The sequence below is a fragment of the Pseudophryne corroboree genome, chromosome 1 (genome assembly GCF_028390025.1).
Source record: "Pseudophryne corroboree isolate aPseCor3 chromosome 1, aPseCor3.hap2, whole genome shotgun sequence".
Lineage (NCBI taxonomy): Eukaryota > Metazoa > Chordata > Amphibia > Anura > Myobatrachidae > Pseudophryne > Pseudophryne corroboree.
In genome coordinates this window covers 1,032,873,512-1,032,897,635 of record NC_086444.1, presented here as the reverse complement: position 1 = coordinate 1,032,897,635, position 24,124 = coordinate 1,032,873,512, and the positions used below count along the sequence as shown (strand labels likewise).

At 44.6% G+C, this 24,124-nt stretch overlaps 1 protein-coding gene across 7 annotated transcripts in view; it reads left to right on the top strand.

Annotated features, from left to right (window-relative positions):
• The window catches only part of LOC134923288 (EF-hand calcium-binding domain-containing protein 6-like), a 386,436-nt gene that overhangs the window by 212,442 nt on the left and 149,870 nt on the right, over positions 1-24,124 (top strand). For all 7 annotated transcript variants that reach the window (XM_063920743.1, XM_063920740.1, XM_063920737.1 and 4 more), the window contains one exon: positions 9,838-9,948. In XM_063920743.1, coding sequence (XP_063776813.1) covers positions 9,838-9,948 — 111 coding nt within the window. The remainder of the gene's footprint in view (positions 1-9,837; positions 9,949-24,124) is intronic.

Sequence of the window (24,124 nt, the reverse complement as noted above, 5' to 3'; positions counted from 1 at the left end):
AAAAAAAGGACTCAAAAATCTAAAATAAAATCGTCGGAGGAGAAGCGTAAACTTGCCAATATGCCATTTACCACACGGAGTGGCAAGGAACGGCTGAGGCCCTGGCCTATGTTCATGGCTAGTGGTTCAGCTTCACATGAGGATGGAAGCACTCAGCCTCTCGCTAGAAAAATGAAAAGACTTAAGCTGGCAAAAGCACAGCAAAGAACTGTGCGTTCTTCGAAATCACAAATCCACAAGGAGAGTCCAATTGTGTCGGTTGCGATGCCTGACCTTCCCAACACTGGACATGAAGAGCATGCGCCTTCCACCATTTGCACGCCCCCTGCAAGTGCTGGAAGGAGCACCCGCAGTCCAGTTCCTGATAGTCAGATTGAAGATGTCAGTGTTGAAGTACACCAGGATGAGGAGGATATGGGTGTTGCTGGCGCTGGGGAGGAAATTGACAAGGAGGATTCTGATGGTGAGGTGGTTTGTTTAAGTCAGGCACCCGGGGAGACACCTGTTGTCCGTGGGAGGAATATGGCCATTGACATGCCTGGTGAAAATACCAAAAAAATCAGCTCTTCGGTGTGGAAGTATTTCAACAGAAATGCGGACAACAGGTGTCAAGCCGTGTGTTGCCTTTGTCAAGCTGTAATAAGTAGGGGTAAGGACGTTAACCACCTTGGAACATCCTCCCTTATACGTCACCTGCAGCGCATTCATCATAAGTCAGTGACAAGTTCAAAAACTTTGGGCGACAGCGGAAGCAGTCCACTGACCAGTAAATCCCTTCCTCTTGTAACCAAGCTCACGCAAACCACCCCACCAACTCCCTCAGTGTCAATTTCCTCCTTCCCCAGGAATGCCAATAGTCCTGAAGGCCATGTCACTGGCAATTCTGACGAGTCCTCTCCTGCCTGGGATTCCTCCGATGCATCCTTGAGTGTAACGCCTACTGCTGCTGGCGCTGCTGTTGTTGCTGCTGGGAGTCGATGGTCATCCCAGAGGGGAAGTCGTAAGACCACTTTTACTACTTCCACCAAGCAATTGACTGTCCAACAGTCCTTTGCGAGGAAGATGAAATATCACAGCAGTCATCCTGCTGCAAAGCGGATAACTGAGGCCTTGGCATCCTGGGCGGTGAGAAACGTGGTTCCGGTATCCATCATTACTGCAGAGCCAACTATAGACTTGTTTGAGGTACTGTGTCCCCGGTACCAAATACCATCTAGGTTCCATTTCTCTAGGCAGGCGATACCGAAAATGTACACAGACCTCAGAAAAAGACTCACCAGTGTCCTAAAAAATGCAGTTGTACCCAATGTCCACTTAACCACGGACATGTGGACAAGTGGAGCAGGGCAGACTCAGGACTATATGACTGTGACAGCCCACTGGGTAGATGTATTGACTCCCGCCGCAAGAACAGCAGCGGCGGCACCAGTAGCAGCATCTCGCAAACGCCAACTCTTTCCTAGGCAGGCTACGCTTTGTATCACCGCTTTCCAGAATACGCACACAGCTGAAAACCTCTTACGGCAACTGAGGAGGATCATCGCAGAATGGCTTACCCCAATTGGACTCTCCTGTGGATTTGTGGCATCGGACAACGCCAGCAATATTGTGTGTGCATTAAATCTGGGCAAATTCCAGCACGTCCCATGTTTTGCACATACCTTGAATTTGGTGGTGCAGAATTATTTAAAAAACGACAGGGTCGTGCAAGAGATGCTGTCGGTGGCCAGAAGAATTGCGGGACACTTTCGGCGTACAGGCACCACGTACAGAAGACTGGAGCAACACCAAAAACGCCTGAACCTGCCCTGCCATCATCTGAAGCAAGAAGTGGTAACGAGGTGGAATTCAACCCTCTATATGCTTCAGAGGTTGGAGGAGCAGCAAAAGGCCATTCAAGCCTATACAACTGACCACGATATAGGAGGTGGAATGCACCTGTCTCAAGCGCAGTGGAGAATGATTTCAACGTTGTGCAAGGTTCTGCAACCTTTTGAACTTGCCACACGTGAAGTCAGTTCAGACACTGCCAGCCTGAGTCAGGTCATTCCCCTCATCAGGCTTTTGCAGAAGAAGCTGGAGACATTGAAGGAGGAGCTAACACAGAGCGATTCCGCTAGGCATGTGGGACTTGTGGATGGAGCCCTTAATTCGCTTAACAAGGATTCACGGGTGGTCAATCTGTTGAAATCAGAGCACTACATTTTGGCCACCATGCTCGATCCTAGATTTAAAACCTACGTTGTATCTCTCTTTCCGGCAGACACAAGTCTGCAGGGGTTCAAAGAACTGCTGGTGAGAAAATTGTCAAGTCAAGCGGAACGCGACCTGTCAACATCTCCTCCTTCACATTCTCCCGCAACTGGGGGTGCGAGGAAAAGGCTCAGAATTCCGAGCCCACCCGCTGGCGGTGATGCAGGGCAGTCTGGAGCGACTGCTGATGCTGACATCTGGTCCGGACTGAAGGACCTGCCAACGATTACGGACATGTCGTCTACTGTCACTGCATATGATTCTCTCACCATTGAAAGAATGGTGGAGGATTATATGAGTGACCGCATCCAAGTAGGCACGTCAGACAGTCCGTACGTATACTGGCAGGAAAAAGAGGCAATTTGGAGGCCCTTGCACAAACTGGCTTTATTCTACCTAAGTTGCCCTCCCACAAGTGTGTACTCCGGAAGAGTGTTTAGTGCCGCCGCTCACCTTGTCAGCAATCGGCGTACGAGGTTACTTCCAGAAAATGTGGAGAAGATGATGTTCATTAAAATGAATTATAATCAATTCCTCCGTGGAGACATTCACCAGCAGCAATTGCCTCCACAAAGTACACAGGGAGCTGTGATGGTGGATTCCAGTGGGGACGAATTGATAATCTGTGAGGAGGGGGATGTACACGGTGATGAATTGGAGGATGATGATGAGGTGGACATCTTGCCTCTGTAGAGCCAGTTTGTGCAAGGAGAGATTAATTGCTTCTTTTTTGGTGGGGGTCCAAACCAACCCGTCATTTCAGTCACAGTCGTGTGGCAGACCCTGTCACTGAAATGATGGGTTGGTTAAAGTGTGCATGTCCTGTTTATACAACATAAGGGTGGGTGGGAGGGCCCAAGGACAATTCCATCTTGCACCTCTTTTTTCTTTCATTTTTCTTTGCGTCATGTGCTGTTTGGGGAGTGTTTTTTGGAAGGGCCATCCTGCGTGACACTGCAGTGCCACTCCTAGATGGGCCAGGTGTTTGTGTCGGCCACTAGGGTCGCTTATCTTAGTCACACTGCTACCTCATTGCGCCTCTTTTTTTTCTTCTTTGCGTCATGTGCTGTTTGGGGAGTATTTTTTGGAAGGGCCATCCGGCCTGACACTGCAGTGCCACTCCTAGATGGGCCAGGTGTTTGTGTTGGCCACTAGGGTCGCTTAGCTTACTCACACAGCTACCTCATTGCGCCTCTTTTTTTTCTTCTTTGCGTCATGTGCTGTTTGGGGGGTGTTTTTTGGAAGGGCCATCCTGCGTGACACTGCAGTGCCACTCCTAGATGGGCCAGGTGTTTGTGTCGGCCACTTGGGTCGCTGAGCTTAGTCATCCAGCGACCTCGGTGCAAATTTTAGGACTAAAAATAATATTGTGAGGTGTGAGGTGTTCAGAATAGACTGAAAATGAGTGGAAATTATGGTTATTGAGGTTAATAATACTTTGGGATCAAAATGACCCCCAAATTCTATGATTTAAGCTGTTTTTTAGGGTTTTTTGAAAAAAACACCCGAATCCAAAACACACCCGAATCCGACAAAAAAAAATTCGGTGAGGTTTTGCCAAAACGCGTTCGAACCCAAAACACGGCCACGGAACCGAACACAAAACCAAAACACAAAACCCGAAAAATTTCCGGTGCACATCTCTAGTTTTCATGTGTCTAAATGTGTATCACACATAGAAGAGTTTTATAAATTAATACATCGCCAATATTTCACACCGGCCCTTCTCCATTCCATATGGCCAACTACCTCTAATGATTGCTGGCGTTTATGTGGTAACGCTGGGACGCTCATGCACGTATTTTGGTTATGCCTTTCGGTCTCGACCCTCTGGTATCAAGTTTTTGACCTTATCTCTAAGATTGTGGGCTTTTCGATATCTCCCCAACCTACATTAGCCCTACTACACCTCTTTCCCAGGTATATCCCTCATCACACTAAATATGTCTTGGGCCACATTCTATCCACCACAAAGTCGCTATTGGCACGCAATTGGCGCTCCCCAGCGATACCTACGGTTTCTGCTATTGAAGCCGCTGTTCAGTCTCATTTTGAGTTTGAGATGGCGGGCGTAACTTTTACTTCAGAAAACGCCAAGCAAACCACAAAATGGGAAGTATGGTGTGCATATAGGAAGATACGGCCCCCATGACACCATTTACCCTACCTCGATAGTATACTTCCAATCTGGAAGTTGTAAGTCCCTGGTCATACCATCCTGGTTTATAGTAACATTACGCCTCGGAGAGGCCCCCTAGAGTATTTTGATTCGCCAATTTTGGGACAGTTAGCCTTTGTTACTCTCAGATAAGGTATCTCCTATAGGAGATGATGTCCGTTGTATATTGTACACAATTTCCCCTAGTGGTGTAGACTGATATGGAGTATCGAATTACTGCTAAGAACTCTGTTTGTCTGTTTTGTCATACTGCAATGTCTGCTCCCTTTCCCCTCCTTTTTTATTTCTGTAATCCCCCCAATTTATTTGAAAACCAATAAAAATGAATCTTGAAAAAAAAAAAAAAAAAAGGGGTAACTGTAATATGTCATCTGTGTAGTGGGGTCTCTGCACAATTTTGCTTCATGGAGTTTTGCAGCTAATGGACAAACCTGAGCTTTAAGGGTCAATGATCACACTGGCAAGGTGAAAACGAAACATACAACTGTATATTTATTACAAAGTGTAATGTAAGGTAAGTCCCAAATCTATTAAGCAAACCATTCAGATCAGTTGTTCTCAACCTCGGTCCTCAAGTACCCCCAACAGTTCATGTTTTCCAGGTCACCTAGCAGTTGAACAGGTGTATTCATTACTCACTGACATATTATAAAAGACCCACAGATGAAGCAAATTATTTCACTTGCAATCCTGTGAGGAGATCTGGAAAACATGAGCTGGTGGGGGTACTTGAGGACAGAGGTTGAGAACCACTGCCTTAGATCACTATCCCAATCATTTAGTCAGGTGACCAGTATGGTAGAACCCCTGCCCAAGTCTCCTTGCTTTAGCAAGCCCAGTCAGAGATCACAGATCTCCCAATGAGGAAACACCTACAACACAAAACCTTCTCAGCTACACCCTCCTTAAAGGGAACCAAATTCTCATGCTCTATGGACCCATCCTACATTGGCATTATATTACTCTGGTTCCCTGGATTGGATGCTGGTTCCCAAAGGAGATAGATAGATAGATAGATAGATAGATAGATAGATAGATAGATAGATAGATTTTTTTTATTGTATATTACTACATTTATGAACTTTTTTAATTTAACCTATCCATTGTTCAGACAGCATATTATTTTATTGAATTGGATAAATACTGCTATGTTATTTATTTTATACCTAAAGAGAGACGCATATACCCAGAGGGTCACACACAGACATATAGATAGGGAGGTTCAGATATAGAGTCACACACATATACACATGGAGGGGGCTTACATATAGAGACACACACACATTATATATAGAGGGTGACATACTGAGGCCAGTAGCGGATCTTGCCACGGGCAAGCAGGACTTTTGCCCGGGGCGCCGGCGCCTTCCAGAGGGCGCCGGCGCCATCCGGAGGGTGCCGCACCATGGCAAGATCCGCTACTGCTGTGCCCCCCGCTGGCCGCTGTGTCCCCCGCTGGTCCCGCTAGTTCCCCGCTGTGAAGGGAACCAGACGCTACGCGTCTAGTTTCCCTTCGTGGAGAGGACCTTTGCTGTGCGGTGTGCGATGACGTCATCGCGCACCGCACAGCATTGTGGGACTGACACAGATGCTAGGAGTCATAATTGACCTCTAGCGTCTGTCTATGCCAGATCTGAGGAGAGGAGCGGCGCCGGCGGAGGTCTGCAGCAGTCGGGAGCGGGTATAGTAAGTATTAATTTTTTTTTGTCTTTTCAGCGGTGCTACACTACTGTACAGGGGGCGTAACTGACCACGCCCCCTGTATGAAGCCACGCCCCTATTTCCGGCCCGCGGCGCCAAAAGGGCAAGAACCGGCCCTGACTGAGACACACATATATACAAAGTTCACATAAAGTTATATATATATATATATATATATGTAGGGATCTACATTGGCCTATGTATGGTGGGTTATGTGTAGAGACATACATGGAGGGTCATATAAAAAGACATACACATACATGGGGGGTCACATATAAGACATACACATATACGTGAAGGGTCACATACTGACATTTACAAGGAAGGTCATATATAAAGAGATACACATACATAGAGGGTCACCTATAGAGACATATACATACATGGAGGGTCACATGTAGGTCAGATATATGGAGAGTCACATATAGAGACATATACAGGACAGGTTACATATACAGACACACATACAGGGATGGTCACATATACAGTACATAGGGTGAGCAGGGGTCACACAGCCAGACAGACTGGGGCACACAATAATGTGTTTCCCTCCTACCTTGCTCCCTCTTGCTCCTTGATATCTGACTGCTGAGGCCACAAGCCGGTATAGCCCCGCTGCCTGCTTGGGTCAGATGAGCATGTCCTGCGCTCCGCCAATCAGAGTTCAGAACGCGCTCCTCTGACCACTGCTGTCTCATCAAGGCAAGCATAGTGCACTGTCGCGAGAAGGAGCCACAGTTGTGTCCCCAACATTACATCTTCCCAAAACCGGGGGAATTGCATGCATCCTGAGACAAGGCTAGGGAATGGGAAATGTTTGGGGGTTTTTTAATAGAAAAAGTACAAATCAAACCTCCGGTGGTTGGCGGGCCCCCTAGTGTGGCCACCTGTACCACCTTATGGGTAATTGATCCTTGCATCTAAGATACTTCTATCATAGAGTGTGTATATCTGTAAATATGGTTATAGACAGATATCATACAAGTGTCTTTAACTGTATGCCAGTGCAGCAGTGATATTTATTCTGAGTATCCCAACCCCCAGATCGTCTCCGTGCTGCTCCTCTGCCTTCCTTAGCACTGTCTCACAACCTCTGTCTCCTTGATTCCCACTATTGTCCCCTAATCCTGTCATTGTATCAATGTTACCCACTCACTGTCTCCCATTCAGATCTCATGCATAACAGCCATTGTTGTGATTGTGGAGAACTGACATAAAAATGAATGTTTTATACCGATGCTTTGCTTATTCAAAGTAAAGCCTGTTGTGTGTTAAGAACATGTCTGGCTAGTTTCCTAGTTCAGCTGCCCTATACGCCAGTATACAGGGACACCTTGACTATGCATAGACAATAAGGGTAAATAGCTGTGGGAGATGGTGTGTTTCCCAAGTGACTGAAGCACTCAATGACCAATCACTTGTACTGTAATATCTGTCTTTTACACTAGCACCTGACTGCCAGCCTGTAGAACAAATATCTGTGCTTTATGTACTTTAGTGTTCTGCTATAAATACTATATTAGGGATGGGTACGGAATCCCGGCAGTCAGAATGCTGTAGGGGGTGAGTGGTACAAAGCCCCTTGCAGGCTTTCTACGCTCGCCACGCTGCGGGCTCGCTTCACTCTCACAGTTTCTATTCCCACTCCATGGGTGTCGTGGACACCCAGGAGTGGGTATAGCTGTGGTGGCGCTGCCGGTATTCTGGCGGATGGGATCCCTCCATCGGTATTTTGACTGTTGTGATTCGACCGCCGGGATTCCAACTACATCCCCTATATTATACACATACTGTACATACTGCTGATGCCATTCATTGGGCGGTATTCAAATGATATATGACGCTCAATCTCCTTTCTAAAATGATCCCTGTTATTGCGCTTATTGTGCCCACAGTAATCAGGTTAAGCTGCGTAATGGGTTGGGGCACCTCGCGACCCCTGGGGTAGCGAGCTGAAATGATGATACCACGCACGTCAGCAGAAACAGAACGGGCGTGAAAGGGGGCGGAAAGAATTGAATAGCACCCATTGAGTTTGGAAATATTATTAAGCGACACATTATATAAAATAAATATGTATGTAATTAATGTGACGGGTTCCCACGACTGTGTTTGGGAAATTGTACTGTATCTCTGGCCTGGACATAAGGGTACGGAAGTGGGGGAGGGGGATCTGTGCCAAAATAAAATGCTCATATGATGGTCTGATCTGTACGTGTTAAAAATGAAGGAGGCTTAAAGCCAATATTATTTTATTTGTGCCTTGATTTTAGTGTGGCTTTATACCTCGCACTGAAAGATAGGCTAAGGAGGAAATGTAATAGCCTGCGCAGTATAGGTAGTGATAATCATCAAAAGGCAATACCAACATGGTTTGCATGTGTTCTATTACAGGCTGTTACATCTCCCTCTAGATATTCTTAATACACATATCAGTTTGTCCATACCCCATTGTTTCCAATATCTGGTAATTACAGGGGAGACTACCGACAGATTTTCTAAGTCATATTGAGTCAAATATTACTGCTATAATTCTTATTTCATGGACTTGTCCCCGTCCCCCCCCAACCCATTATTTTCTTCTGATCACGATTATCTGTTATTTTTCTTTTGTGTAAACTCTTATATTGCTCAACAAATACAATTCTATACAGTTCCAATGAGTCCATGAGACTGGCAAATTTATGTTGTGGCTTTGTGATCCTACATTTTTTTTACTTGCTATAATTTCATACATTCTAGAACCTTATAGGTTAATGCATCTAACATTTAAGAGCTGTGTGCCCTTCTATAATTGCATTAAGTATATTACCATATTTTATTGTGTGTGGCTATATACCATTTATGTATAATATAGGAATTAAACAAAATGCCTTTTACATGCTAATCAGCTTCTATCACCATGATATACATAACTTTACAGAACATTTAAGAACCTGGGCCATTTAGTCCTGAGAAAGACATTTATGTGTAAAGCCATGACAGGGAATCTTTCTGTATTTTTACAAAGGTCTATTTTATTTACATAAATCTGTCAGAGTGATGAAATGAGTTGAATAGTTATTTCTGGCATAGCATTCTTACTCTTGCCACTAGTAAAGAGACTCACCGATATTCCCATCCCCTTCGCAACCTTCTTCCCCCAAAAGTCAGCTGTTCATTATCAGCGCCTGCAGATAATGAATGAAGCCTTGTTCATCATTATTTTCTTAAGTCATCCTGATTTATGCCTGTGTTTTAGGGATTATGCTTAAATTCTGCTTCGGGGATGGAAAAACTTATTTGCCCATTGAATACATACAGCCACTATATATTATGGTTCCAAATTCGCTTCTTTTTGTTATGAAAAGCAATGTTTTTGTAAATTTTCTTTCATGCCAAACAGGACGACTGAAAAGCCTTTTGAAGTGTTAGCTTGTTTAAGCAATACCAGTGTTTTAGCCTAATGAATACGGTCTTACAGAAGACAATATGACATGGCTCTGTACTCTGGTATCTCCTGGCCAAGCTGTGTGCGAGGGTCTTGAGCTTGAAATTCTTTCACTGCTGAAAAACCTGATTAACCTCTGATATTCACGTGGGTGCTCTTGATGGTGAGGGTGATGTGGTGACAAAGAGTTAATGGCAACCATATGCTTGGGTTATTCTTGGTGCATGTGAGCCAAGCAGACTCTTTGACTGACTGCCACCAACTTCTGTTTCAGGTTCGGCGTGGAGATTACTGATGAAGACTTTGAGCAGCTACTTGACAGAATCCCCCTTGACGAAGAAGGGAATGTCAGATACCCTCACTTCATGGCAATGTTTGATTCTCGGTAATTAAAGTCTTCTACTGATTTGGCAAGCAGTATGTGCGTAGAATACATTTGCAAGTACAGTATCATTGATATAGGCAATTATTCATTACACTAACTTCAAAGCTTGGTGTAATGTCACAATTTAAAACTATAACTTGTTTTGGTATTTGTTTTCCTTGATAGCACAAACTATGCTTAAAAACAGGTATATCCTCTATTTAAAAATATATTCAAATGTTTTATTTCCACTATAAGTCCATAATTTAAGAAATGAGTGTTAACAGATGTACATCACATCACATCTACGATCAAAATCTTTGACGTGCGGGGGGGACGCCCAGCACAGGGCAAGTCCGCCCTACATGCTGGGTCCTGCCCCCCCCCTTCCCTGCAGACATGAGAAAGCATCGCACAGCAGCGGTGCTTTCGCTCTCTGCCTACGCAGGTCAGCTGCGAAGGCAGGCGGCTACACGCTATGTTTTTGGTCGCAGCAGGCGCATATGACATCACGCAGATGCCGCGACTTGTCCCAGCAGGGGCGGTCGGCGGCGTTTTGGCAGCGTTGGGAAGGCATTGCGGTGGCGTTGGGGGGTGCAGTCCAAAAAAAGGACTACACCCCTCAACGCCACCACAACGCCATCCCAATGTCGCTAACACGCCACCGACCACCCCGCGACCACCTCTGCCTGTCGAGGCAGATGGCTACCTGCCATGTTTTTGGTTGCAGCAGCTGGGTGTGTGATGCCATACACCCGCTGCGACCCGTCCCATCAACGGTCCGGACACGCCTCCATTGTCAGGACTGCACCCTCCCAATGCTGCCAACACTCCCCTGACCGCCCCACCACTGCCTCTGCCTGTCAGTCAGGCAGAGGTGATCGCACAAGTGAGATTCCATCGCATCTCACTGTGTGCGCACACACGCAGTGCGTCTTCTGTGCATGCGCACACTGCACTGGCCTTCAGCTGCATCGTCCAAGTCTGAATTAGGCCCATGGTTTCATAAATATATTCATCTCAGACAATAATTCAGTGACGTGCGGTGGGGTGAGGCAGGTGAGGCAGAGCCTTTCCTGTCATACTACTGTTTGTGCCATAGTTTTGACTGTATAAAGTATATAAACAATACAAAAAATATGTTTGAAATATCTACTTTGCATTATTCTAATAATTTTTATAGCCAAAACTCTGGAGTAAAAAGTCTATGGCAGGTGAGGCAATGCCTACCCTGCCTATCTTTTCCACACATCTCTGATAAAAACTCACCAAATTTCCAGGAGTTTATACTGCTGCACCTGTGTATAATGACCAGATGTACGCTTTGGCTCATATATTGCATGTAAATCTGGCTCTGGTGCTAGCCAGTGCCCCCTGAGCTATTTACCTCACCGCACGTCTCAGTAAACATTGAAATGCTATTTAGCATGTAAGAGTTTACTATACACAAGTTTAAACAGCACAAAGTGATAAAATAGCAAAATACACGGTTGATGGTGTTTAAGCAATGGACAATTCTGTCTTGCAGGTGATAGAGGTAAGTACCTGTAGAGGTGTTTTCATTACACCTAATAGAGGGACAGTTTGAAAGAAAAGGGACAGATTTTTTATTTTTTTTTGTAAGAAAAGAGACTGTCTATCAAAACCAGTTATAATTGGGAAGTATGTGTGTCACTTTTATAATGCTGCACTCACTGTAATACTAGATTTGGACTGTATTGTAATCTTGGGGTACAAGAAAGAGGGAACCCTGTTTGTCATTGTACGATGTATTCCTGGTACTGTATGCATATTCTATTCTACAATGTAATGACTCTGATACAAAAGACTTGCATTTATCATATTTAAAGCGGGGTTATATTGACTATACAGTGGGGGAAGCTATATTTGGGCATTACGTTTTCAGTTTATGTTAGTTTCATCTGTTTAAGGGCTTGATATGCCTTTTTCTGCATCAGCATAGGGTCTGCATCATGGCCTTTCCCATAGTACAGTGCTTGACACTTGCTTACAAGAAGGAATATGTGATATGCCAACACTAACAGGGCCATGATGGGAATCAAACCCAAGTTTTCAGTGCTGTGAGGCTGTAATGCAAACCATTACCATTACACCATTTGTACTGAGAAAAGGCATTATAACTTGTAACATTAAGTAATGGAGGGTTGTAAGGAAATGGAAAGGAGAGGAGTGACTGTGTATGTTCCTTTTTGTAAGCTCTTTGGAGTAATATTTTACTGTAGACCTCAATTGTCCTAAATATACTGTAAGAGGAAACAGGCGATAGTCACAAAGACTAGTAAAAGCTGCTTCACACTGACCTGAAAAGGTGACGGCTAAGCTCATAACATGAAGTCTGTCAGTCAGGCAGAGGTGTTCACACATGTGAGATGCAGTCTGTGGTGGCATAGAAATCACAAGACTACAGTTCCTTTCTCTAGCATGCGGGGGGCCGCCCAGCACAGGGCAAGGCTGCCCAGCATGATGGCCCCACTCCCTGCTGAAATGCGAACGCATCGCTATACAGCTCGCATCTTAAGGGCAGCCCCCCGAAGGCAGTTGCTGAGCTGCCATGTTTTTGGTCGCAGTGGTTGCGTGTGACGTCAAGCAGCCGCCACGGCCGGCCCCATAAATTATCCGGATGCGTCTCCGTTATCCGGTCCATGCCCCCTCCCCCCAACGCCACAATGCCGCCCTCAAAACAGCGCATCACCACCCCCGCCAGGACTTAGATAGCGATCACGATCGCAATCTAAGTCCTCGTGCATGCATGCAGCGCCATGCGCGCATGTACAGAAGGGGGAAATCACCAAATAGCGACTTCCGAACCTTAACATCTGATGCTGAATCGAGCATTTAGACACTTACTGGTCATCCCTGGACAATGATATAAATAGACACAAGAGGAAGAATTTACTAAGCATCACATCTGCTATGCAGTACATTACGCCACTTATAGGATACAGACCGCCTTTATTGATGCCAGTATATACCTAGAAATGCGCAAAGGACAGCTCTCCCGATAAGGGCTGTCCTTTGCAATAAAGTGACACGTGGTACTGCAAGAGGTGCTGGGAGGGATCTGATTGGATCTTTCTCAGGGACAATGTGAAAGAAGTCCATAGGCTTCAATTGGGTAATGCTACATAAAGATGGTGTTACCCACTGGTACCAAGCTCTGAAATGTATCTCATTCCGGAGATAAGGGAAATGCGGCCAAATTCCAAAAACGTCAGTTTTCAGACTTTTTTCCCTTTAGTACATCCCACATTTGGTATAATAAATGCTGTCATGGATGTAAAGATAACCCCAAAATCTTCGTCTGCAATTACAGTATGTAACGTAAAATGTGCAATTAACATTAACATTTCTCTAACGTCCTAGTGGATGCTGGGAACTCCGTAAGGACCATGGGGAATAGCGGGCTCCGAAGGAGGCTGGGCACTCTAGAAAGATTTATGACTACCTGGTGTGCACTGGCTCCTCCCACTATGACCCTCCTCCAAGCCTCAGTTAGATCTTGTGCCCGGCCGAGGTTGGATGCACACTAGGGGCTCTCCTGAGCCTCTAGAAAGAAAGTATAGAATTAGGTTTTTTATTTTCAGTGAGACCTGCTGGCAACAGGCTCACTGCAGCGAGGGACTAAGGGGAGAAGAAGCGAACTCGCCTGCTTGCAGCCGGATTGGGCTTCTTAGGCTATTGGACACCATTAGCTCCAGAGGGATCGACCGCAGGCCCAGTCCTTGGTGTTCGGTCCCGGAGCCGCGCCGCCGTCCCCCTTACAGAGCCAGAAGCAAGAAGAGGTCCGGAAAATCGGCGGCAGAAGACATCAGTCTTCACCAAGGTAGCGCACAGCACTGCAGCTGTGCGCCATTGCTCCTCATACACACCTCACACTGCAGTCACTAAGGGTGCAGGGCGCTGGGGGGGGCGCCCTGAGCAGCAATAAAAACAGCTTGGCTGGCAAACATACATCACATATAACCCCCAGGGCTATATGGATGTATTTTAACCCCTGCCAGAATCCATAAAAATGCGGGAGAATAGGCCGCGGAAAAGGGGCGGAGCTATCTCCCTCAGACACACTGGCGCCATTTTCTCTTCACAGTGCAACTGGAAGAAGGCTCCCCAGGCTCTCCCCTGTAGTTTTCAGGCTCAAAGGGTTAAAAAGAGAGGGGGGGCATTAAATTTAGGCGCAATATTGTATATACAAGCAGCTATGGGGAAAAATTCACTCAGTTATAGTGTTAATCCCCACATTATATAGCGCTCTGGTGTGTGCTGGCATACTCTCTCTCTGTCTCCCCAAAGGGCTTTGTGGGTCCTGTCCTCAGTCAGAGCATTCCCTGTGTGTGTGCGGTGTGTCGGTACAGCTGTGTCGACATGTTTGAGGAGGAGGCTTATATAGTGACGGAGCAGATGCCGATAAATGTGATGTCATCCCCTGTGGGGCCGACACCAGAGTGGATGGTTAGGTAAAAGGTATTAACCGACAGTGTCAACTCCTTACATAAAAGGGTGGATGACGTAACAGCTGTGGGACAGCCGGCTTCTCAGCCCGTGCCTGCCCAGTCGTCTCAAAGGCCATCAGGGGCTCAAAAACGCCCGCTCATTCAGATGGCAGACACAGATGTCGACACGGAGTCTGACTCCAGTGTCGACAAGGTTGAGACATATACACAATCCACTAGGAACATCCGTGACTTGATCCCGGCAATAAAAAATGTGTTACACATTTCTGACATTAACCTCTAAAAATGGGTTTTTATGTTTGGGGAGAAAAAGCAGGCAGTGTTTTGTTCCCCCATCAGATGAATGAATGAAGTGTGTGAAAAGCGTGGGTTCCCCCTGATAAGAAACTGGTAATTTCTAAAAAGTTACTGATGGCGTACCTTTTCCCGCCAGAGGATAAGTTACGCTGGGAGATATCCCCTAAGGTGGATAAGGCGCTCACACGGTTGTCAAAATAGGTTTGGCACTGCCGTTTTAGGAACGGCCACTTTGAAGAGGAGGCTATCCTGAAGTCTGTATTTACACACTCAGGTACTAGACTGAAACCTGCAGAGCGTGCTGCTGCAGCGTGGTCGGTGACCCTGTCAAACATACTAGTTTGCTAACATGAGAACATATTAAAGACGTCGTCTTATATATGAGGGATGCACAGAGGGATATTTTGCCGGCTGGCATCCAAAATGAATGTAATGTCCATTCTGTCAGGAGGGTATTAGAGACCGGTCACTGGACAGGTGATGCTGCCCTTAAAAGGCGCATAGAGATTCTGCCTTATAAGGGTGAGGAATTATTTGGGGATGGTCTCTGGGACCTCGTATCCGCAGCAACAGCTGGGAAGAAATATTTTTACCTCAATTTTCCTCACAGACTAAGAAAGCACTGTATTATCAGGTACAGTCCTTTCGGCTTCAGAAAAGCAAGTGGGTCAAAGGCGCTTCCTTTCTGTACATAGACAAGGGAAGAGGGAAAAAGCTGCACCAGTCAGCCTGTTCCCAGAATCATAATTCTTCTCTCGCTTCCTCTGAGTCCACAGCATGACGCGGGGGCTCCACAGGTGTAGCCAGGTACGATGGGGGGCCGTCTCAAAAATGTCAGCGATCAGTGGGCTCGCTCACAGGATGATCCCTGTTTCATTCAAGTAGTATTTCAGGGGTACAAGCTGGAATTCGATATGTCTTCCCCCCGCCGTTTCCTCAAATATGCCTTGCCGACAACTCCCTCAGGCAGGGAGGCTGTGCTAGAGGCAATTAATAAGCTGTATTCCCAGCAGGTAATACTTAAGGTGCCCCTACTCCAACAAGGACGGGGTTACTATTCCACACGGTTTTGGGGTACCGAAACCGCATGGTTCGGTGTGACCCTTCTTTATATTTAAAATCCTTGAACACATACATAAAAAATTAAAGTTCAAGATGGAATCGCTCAGGGCGGTTATTGCAAGCCTGGACGAGGGTGATTACATGGTATCCCGGGACATCAAAGATGCTTACCTGCATGTCCCTATTTACTATCCTCGCCAGGAGTACCTCAGATTGTGGTACAGGATTACCATTACCAAGTCCAGACTCTGCCGTTTGGACTGTACATGGCACCGAGGGTGTTACCATGGTAATGGCCGGAATGAGGATACTCCTTCGAAAAGGGGAGTTTTAATTATCCCGTACTTGGACAATCTCCTTATAAGGGCGAGGTCCAAGGAGCAGTTGCTAGTCGGGGTAGCACTATTTTGGAAAGTGCTACAACAGCACGGTTGGATTCTAAACAGTCCAGAGTCACAGCTGTTTCCTACGACACGTCTACTGTTCCTGGGGATGGTTCTGGACACAGACCAGAAATAAGTGTTTCTCCAGGAGGAGAAAGCCAAGGAGCTGTCATCTCTAGTCAGAGACCTCCTGAAGCCAAAACAGTTATCGGTGCATCATTGCACGCGAGTCCTGGGAAAAATGATAGCTTCCTACGAAGCAATCCCATTCGGCAGGTTCCATGCAAGAACTTTTCAGGGGGACCTGTTAGACAAGTGGTCCGGGTCGCATCTTCAGATGCATTAGGCTGATAACCCTGTCTCCAAGGACCAGGGTATCTCTACTGTAGTGGCTGCAGAGTGCCCATCTTCAAGAGGGCCGCAGGTTCGACATACAGGACTAGGTCCTAGTGACCATGGATGCCAGCCTTTGCGGCTGGGGGGCAGTCACACAGGGAAGAACCTTCCAGGGACTTTGGTCAAGTCAGGTGACTTCCCTACATAAATATTCTGGAACAGAGGGCCATTTACAATGCCCTGAGTCAGGCAAGGCCTCTGCTTCAAAACCAGCCGGTCCTGATCCAATCAGGCAACATCACGGCAGTCGCCCATGTAAACCAACAGGGCGGCACAAGAAGCAGGATGGCAATGACAGAAGCCACAAGGATTCTCCGATGGGCGGAAAATCATGTGTTAGCACTGTCAGCAGTGTTCATTCCCGGAGTGGACAACTGGGAAGCAGACCTTCTCAGCAGACACGACTTCCACCCGAGAGTGTGGGGACTTCATCCAGAAGTCTTCCAAAGGATTGTACACCATTGGGAAAGGCCACAGGTGGACATGAAGGCGTCCCGCCTCAACAAAAAGCTATAAAAGATATTGCGCCAGGTCAAGGGATCTTCAGGCGATAGCTGTGGACGCTCTGGTAACACCGTGGGTGTACCAGTCGGTTTATGTGTTCCCCCCTCTGCCTCTCATACCAAAGGTACTGAGAATAATAAGAAGGCGAGGAATAAGAACGATACTCGTGGTTCCGGATTGGCCAAGAAGAGCCTGGTACCCAGAACTTCAAGAAACTATATATCAGAGGACCCATGGCCTCTGCCGCTCAGACAGGACCTGCTGCAGCAGGGGCCCTGTCTGTTCCAAGACTTACCGCGGCTACGTTTTGATGGCATGGCGGTTGAACGCCGGATCCTAAAGGAAAAGGGCATTCCGGAGGAAGTCATTCCTATGCTGATTCAAGCCAGGAAAGATGTTACTGCAAAACATTATCACCGCATATGGCGGAAATATGTTGCTTGGTGTGAGGCCAAAAAGGCCCCAACAGAGGAATTTCAACTAGGTCGATTTCTGCATTTCCTACAAGCAGGAGTGTCTATGGGCCTAAAATTAGGCTCCATTAAGATACAGATCTCGGCTCTGTCGATTTTCTTCCAGAAAAAATTAGCTTCAGTACCTGAAGTTTAGACATTGTAAAAGGAGTGCTGCATATTCAGCCCCCAGTTGTGCCTCCAGTGGCACCTTGGGATCTCAACGTGGTGTTGAGTTTCTTAAAAATCACATTGGTTTGAACCACTAAAAACCGTGGATCTAAAATATCTCACGTTGAAAGTGGTCATGTTATTGGCCTTGGTTTCGGCCAGGCGTGTATCAGAATTGGCGGCTTTGTTATATAAAAGTCCTTATCTGATTTTCCATATGGATAGGGCAGAATTGAGGACTCGTCCCCAGTTTCTCCTTAAGGTGGTATCAGTTTTTCACTTGAACCAACCTATTGTGGTGCCTGCGGCTGCTAGGGACTTGGAGGATTCCAAGTTACTGGACGTAGTCAGGGCCTTGAAAAATTATGTTTCCAGGACGGCTAGAGTCAGGAAAATTGACTCGCTATTTATCCTGTATGCACCCAACAGGCTGGGTGCTCCTGCTTCTAAGCAGACTATCGCTCGCTGGATCTGTGACACGATTCAGCAGAAGCATTCTGCGGCTGGACTGCCGCATCCTAAATCAGTGAAAACCCATTCCACAGGGAAGGTGGGCTCATCTTGGGCGGCTGCCCGAGGGGTCTCGGCTTTACAACTTTGCCGAGCTGTTACTTGGTCAGGGGCAAACACGTTTGCAAAATTCTACAAATTGGATACCCTGACTGAGGAGGACCTTGAGTTCTCTCATTCGGTGCTGCAGAGTCATCCGCACTCTCCCGCCCGTTTGGGAGCTTTGGTATAATCCCCATGGTCCTTACGGAGTTCCCAGCATCCACTAGGACGTTAGAGAAAATAAGATTTTACTCACCGGTAAATCTATTTCTCGTAGTCCGTAGTGGATGCTGGGCGCCCATCCCAAGTGCGGATTGTCTGCAATACTTGTAAATAGTTATTGCTAACTAAAGGGTTATTATTGAGCCATCTGTTGAGAGGCTCAGTTGTTTTCATACTGTCAAACTGGATATAGTATCACGAGTTGTACGGTGTGATTGGTGTGGCTGGTATGAGTCTTACCCGGGATTCAAAATCCTTCCTTATTATGTCAGCTCGTCCGGGCACAGTGTCCTAACTGAGGCTTGGAGGAGGGTCATAGTGGGAGGAGCCAGTGCACACCAGGTAGTCATAAATCTTTATAGAGTGCCCAGCCTCCTTCGGAGCCCGCTATTCCCCATGGTCCTTACGGAGTTCCCAGCATCCACTACGGACTACGAGAAATAGATTTACCGGTGAGTAAAATCTTATTTTTTTTTTAGATTGCATTTGTAGCTCACCTAATTAAGCTAGAGAGTTAGGCAAGGGCTTTTATGGGCTTTTTATGATATATAACACTACAGTATAAATGAAAAAATGTCAAAATTAAAATTTTGATTTTCTCAAAAAGCCAAGTTTTTAAAATGTAAAAAAAAAAAAAAATATACATTTTTTTTCACACTGATGTTAATATATCTCCAAAGTTATATCTTGGGACCATGATAGGATTTTTTGCTATAAAGCTTTTATTTTTGAAAATTGTATTTATTGAGGTACTACACATCTGATAAAATCAACAAAACAATAATTTTTCCAGTTCCCTTCATTTAGAGAAATGCACGTTCTTCTTCAGGTGTGTTTGGGGACAAGACTCTACAGACAGTGCCTACTTCCACTTCTGCGCATGAACTTAAGTGGAAATATGCTCCACATGTAAAAACACTGCGGTTGTGTTGAAGAGGCCCAACTTTTACATTTCCCTGAACCACTACAAGGTGGCTCAGGGACAGGTTAGGTTTGGGTGGGCTTATATTAGTAAAGAAAAGCCCATTGGGGCTACCTGGTGCAATGTGCATAAAGGGCTACCTTGTGCAATGTGTGCAAGGGGCTACCTGGTGTAACGTTAACAAGGGGTTCTGCTCTACTGTGGTATAATGTGTGTAAGGGGCTCTAACATGGTATAAGGGGCACTAATGTGTGGTATAATGTGACTGACGGACCCTACTGTGCGGTGTAATGTAAATTGGTACTATTCTGTGGCTACGCCTCTTCCCTATGAAGCCATGCCCCTATCTTGCCATGCCCTGCTGTTGTGGGTGGGACATCAAAGGAAACTTTCGCCCTGGGTGCCTCAAGGTCTAGAACCGGCCCTGATTACAAGCGAAAAACAAAAACAGCATCCTTGCTATATTGTTATTCACACTGTCTGGAAGACATCAAAGTGGCAGTCACTGCCGTATTTATGATGGCTGCACCTATTTTTTTAAATTCCCTCTGGAGTCCCGCACTGACGGCAGTGGTGGTGTTAATTCACTGAGAAAATGGCGCAGCGGACATTTTCACTGCATTCTGCACTTGCGCAGTAGAGAAATCATTGGGAAAATGGCCGCTGCACCATTTTCCCACAGATCTGCGCATGCACAGTAGAGAAACTTCTTGAAGACAAATTTGTGAAACCACCAAAAAAGATTTTCTACTACTCCGATCGGTCAACCGCACAATTTAAGAACAAGGAAAACTTTGCCAATTTTCTGTATCCTCTCATAAAGATGATTTTGGTATGGAAGCAGAGTGGCATGTTTCAGCAACTGCTTAAGGCAAAGGGCCTTGCGATGGTGTATGTGGGGTTAGCATCCTGAGCAAGTCTGCAACGTCCAATGATAACCAACTTTTTGACAGGGCAGAGGAAAACATTACACAAATGAATTTTACTTTTTCACCACAAGAAGAACATATTGAGACTGCAATATTTCTGGATGATTGTTCCAAAAACACAGTAACAATTCCTGGGACCCAGAAATTCCATGCTTTCATTCCACAACAGCATCCACAACAAATATCTTTGTGAGGACATTTTCCTCCTCACAGAATTTATTGGAACAGACGGTGACAACATCCCAAGAGAAGCTCCCACTTCCTGACATTAGAGGGTACGGTATGTAACCACATTTATTCTGGAGAAAGATGAAAAAACATTGATGAAGTGAAAGTGACATTCTTCCATCCAGCTGGCCCATCACCATCTTTCTCATACCCACCAGATGTTTTATGTATTCCTATGGTAGATGTCCTTTGTAAGGTGAAACCGTTAACTCCATCAGGTCGACTGTACACCCTTTCTGTAATGGAAATACTAAAAACAAATTAAACCTCCAGCCAGTTCAAACCATCCAGGAGCACCACCCACCAAGAGCAGCAGCACCTAATAATCTGTGGTAAGCTTTCTTAAAATATGTGAAAGACATAAAATTATCACAAATGTTTTAAATATTTTAGTATTAACATTCTGGTGGCAATTTTATTTTGTTATTTTGTCTACAGTAATGCGCATCTATCAAAGTTATTCAATTGTTGCTCCGATCAGACGCCCATTACCTGCGGCAGTCACATCTCAGCTCACACCCCCAGAGGTGACGAGCTGAAATGTGCAAGAAGTCGGCTGTTTAAGCACCCACACAGCACTTTTCCCCATTGTGCCCATAAGTTTAGTCATGTTTAGCTGCTTTATAGACTAAACACTAATTGGGCGCGATAATTAAGGGGCGCCCAAAACAACTGAGTAGCAACAATGGGTGCCCATTATTTATCACGCTTCGACAAACAATTTAATTGCCCCCACTGTGTCATTGTACATAATATACGTCAAAGGGATTGTTTAAGGAGATAAATTAAAATTAATGAACAGGCCTAGATGGTAATCTTTTTCATTATTTTAACAAACAGTCCAAAGTGGAACCTCTTGTAGCAGATGATCCCATCATGATCCCAAAATAAAACTTTGGAATTTATTAACAACAGTATGAACAATATTCAAGATTTATTTTTATTTTATTTTTAAACTTAAAAATTTAGCTTTTTGGGAAAATCTAAATTTGTATTTTGAAAATGGTTATTTTTTTTTATTGAAACATACTGCTGTGTTATACAGTATATCAACCGAAAGCCCATAAAAACTTAAACAGTGGTTTAAAATGAGACCTTGCCCAACTCTCTAGCTCAGTTAGGTGAGCTGCAAATGCAATTTTAAAAAATGTTAATAGAAAAAATGTTTTTGCTAAAAATTTGCAGCTTTAAAGGCATTATCACTTCAAAACTGGTGTACATATCAGCCTAAGATCCTGAGGTTAACTTCAACCCCAATGCTTCAGTTTATATGCAACATTTTATTACAATCTGAAATGGTCAGTTTGAAACCCTGCGTTGATCTGGTAAGAATAACCCCACTGTTTATTGGTCAAGGACCCCTGCCATACTGAGACTCAGCCCCAGCTGGCTGCTGACAGGTTGATCGACAAGACCTATGTATCCCATTTGAATGCAGTACAATTAATAAAATATTTACAATACTTACCCTGACTGAAATGTTATGGAAAACTGGTAAATAAATAGCATTTAATATATATCAAAGGGATTGTGTAAGGAGATAAATTAAAATTAATGAACAGGCCTAGATACAGTAGTTCTCATTTTCATTATTTTAGCAAACAGTGCATCTTGTTGCAGATGATCCCAAAGTAAAACTTTGGGATTTATTAACAACATTTTGTACAATTTTTGAGATTGCAGTGAAATGAGTAAAATATTACAGTACTTATACTGACTGAAGTGTAGTAGACAATTTTTATGAAAACTGGTATCCAGCTTGTTTGATGTAATCAGCCTTTCCTCCTAATATCTGTTTCATGTTGTTTTATAATGTTTAAAAATGTAATAATTATATCTGCGTTCTTACAATTATCACTAGGGAGTTGAAAATGGTAGAATACTTATTTGATAATAATTAGAAAATCCATTTTCAGTACTAAAGATCCATAACTATATATAGAGTGTAAGCTTGGGAGCAGGGGACTCTTACCCGGGTGTAGTATGAGTGGCCGGCGATCGGGCTCCCGGCGTCCAGTTTACCGGCGCCGGGTTCCCGACTGCCGGCATGCCGGCAACGAGGCGAGCACAAATGAGCGGCACACTATTTATTCTCCCTCCAGGGGGGTCATGGACCCCCAAGAGGGAGAATAGTTGTTGGTATGCCTGGTGTCGGGATTCCGGCGCCGGTAAACTGTGCGCCGGGATCCCAACAGCCGGCATACTGAATACCACCCCTCTTAGCCATATGTATGTCTGTTATTACCTAGTCCTGTTCTATTACTGTTTGCTCCCAGTTGTAAAGTGCAATGTAACTATAAATAGTACTGTTAATAATCATTTACAATAAACCTGTGCAAAGCTCCCAAAGCTAAATGCACTGTGCACACGAGGCCACAAGGCTCTTAGGTATTTTGCACACGCTCAATATTTTTACTGTCGGTGAGAAGTTATAGTCCCATTACAGCTATTAACATTGTCCCTATGCTGAGAAAAACCCACAATCAATATTTATAAAACTAATTATAGTTATATACAGTATAAACTTTTATAGATTAATGTATTTAAAAGACGGTGAGAGATGAGCTTTGAAAGCAAAGTTTGTCTGAAACTCAGCACCAGGCAGTTATTATAACAGTATCACAAATCCTTCAGACTTGTATGTTAATGACCCTTAGGTTATTGATTGTTACTCTATACAGTATGAATTGCAATATATTGCATATTGAATCACCTGCTTATTGATGATACTTGGAAAAAAATAAATACAAAAAATATCACCCACACGTCTCGTAATTTTATGACAATTTATTAGTTTATTTTATAACATTTTTCAATTAAATTCTACTAAAATATGCAAATAACAAATAAACCTAAAATGTAGCAGACATAAAATATAAAAGTATTTTTTTTTCTGACAAATATATTACTGGGATTAACTTTGTTATCAGTGCGATATTTTTTTTTTGTTCTTCTCTAAATCCCCCAATATGTCTTTACACATGTCGGAACACCCTTTTCCATGTAATATATTTGCTCTTTTTATAAAGGAGAATAGAAGTAAACTGTTGACATAGGGTTTTCTCTGGATGATGTTTGGCCAGTGTTTGAATAGTCCCTGTATGTTTACTATAAAAAAGGGAAAAAAGAGCAACAGCATTTTCACCAAATGAAAGTAAAAACTAATGTATAATTGTATATACTAATTTAACGATTCATTTGGCCTTGCTTAACTGCGCTTTCAGAAAAATCATATGTGATTCAGATATTGAGACACGCTTTGTGGAGGAATTAAATCATCTTCTGCCAGACCTCCGTAAGTAACCTTTGTGTGGTCCTCATCTCAGATGGCCATCAATCCCTAAGGTTGTCACTGATGTGTTGTTGTTTTTTTTAATGACACAAAATGTGTGTGGGAACTTGCAGGAAACAAATCCAGTCTTAGGTCCAGATTTTTGTTCCTTCTATACGTAGAGGAGAAAAGTGACATTATAGATGCTACTAAAGTTAGTTCTACTCAAGCTTGGCATGGACAAAAGAACAGTGTTGTTTGTGGGATGCATCCCCAACTTATATATTCTTCCCATGTCAGTATAATCACTACTGGGAGGTAGCTCGATTAAGGATT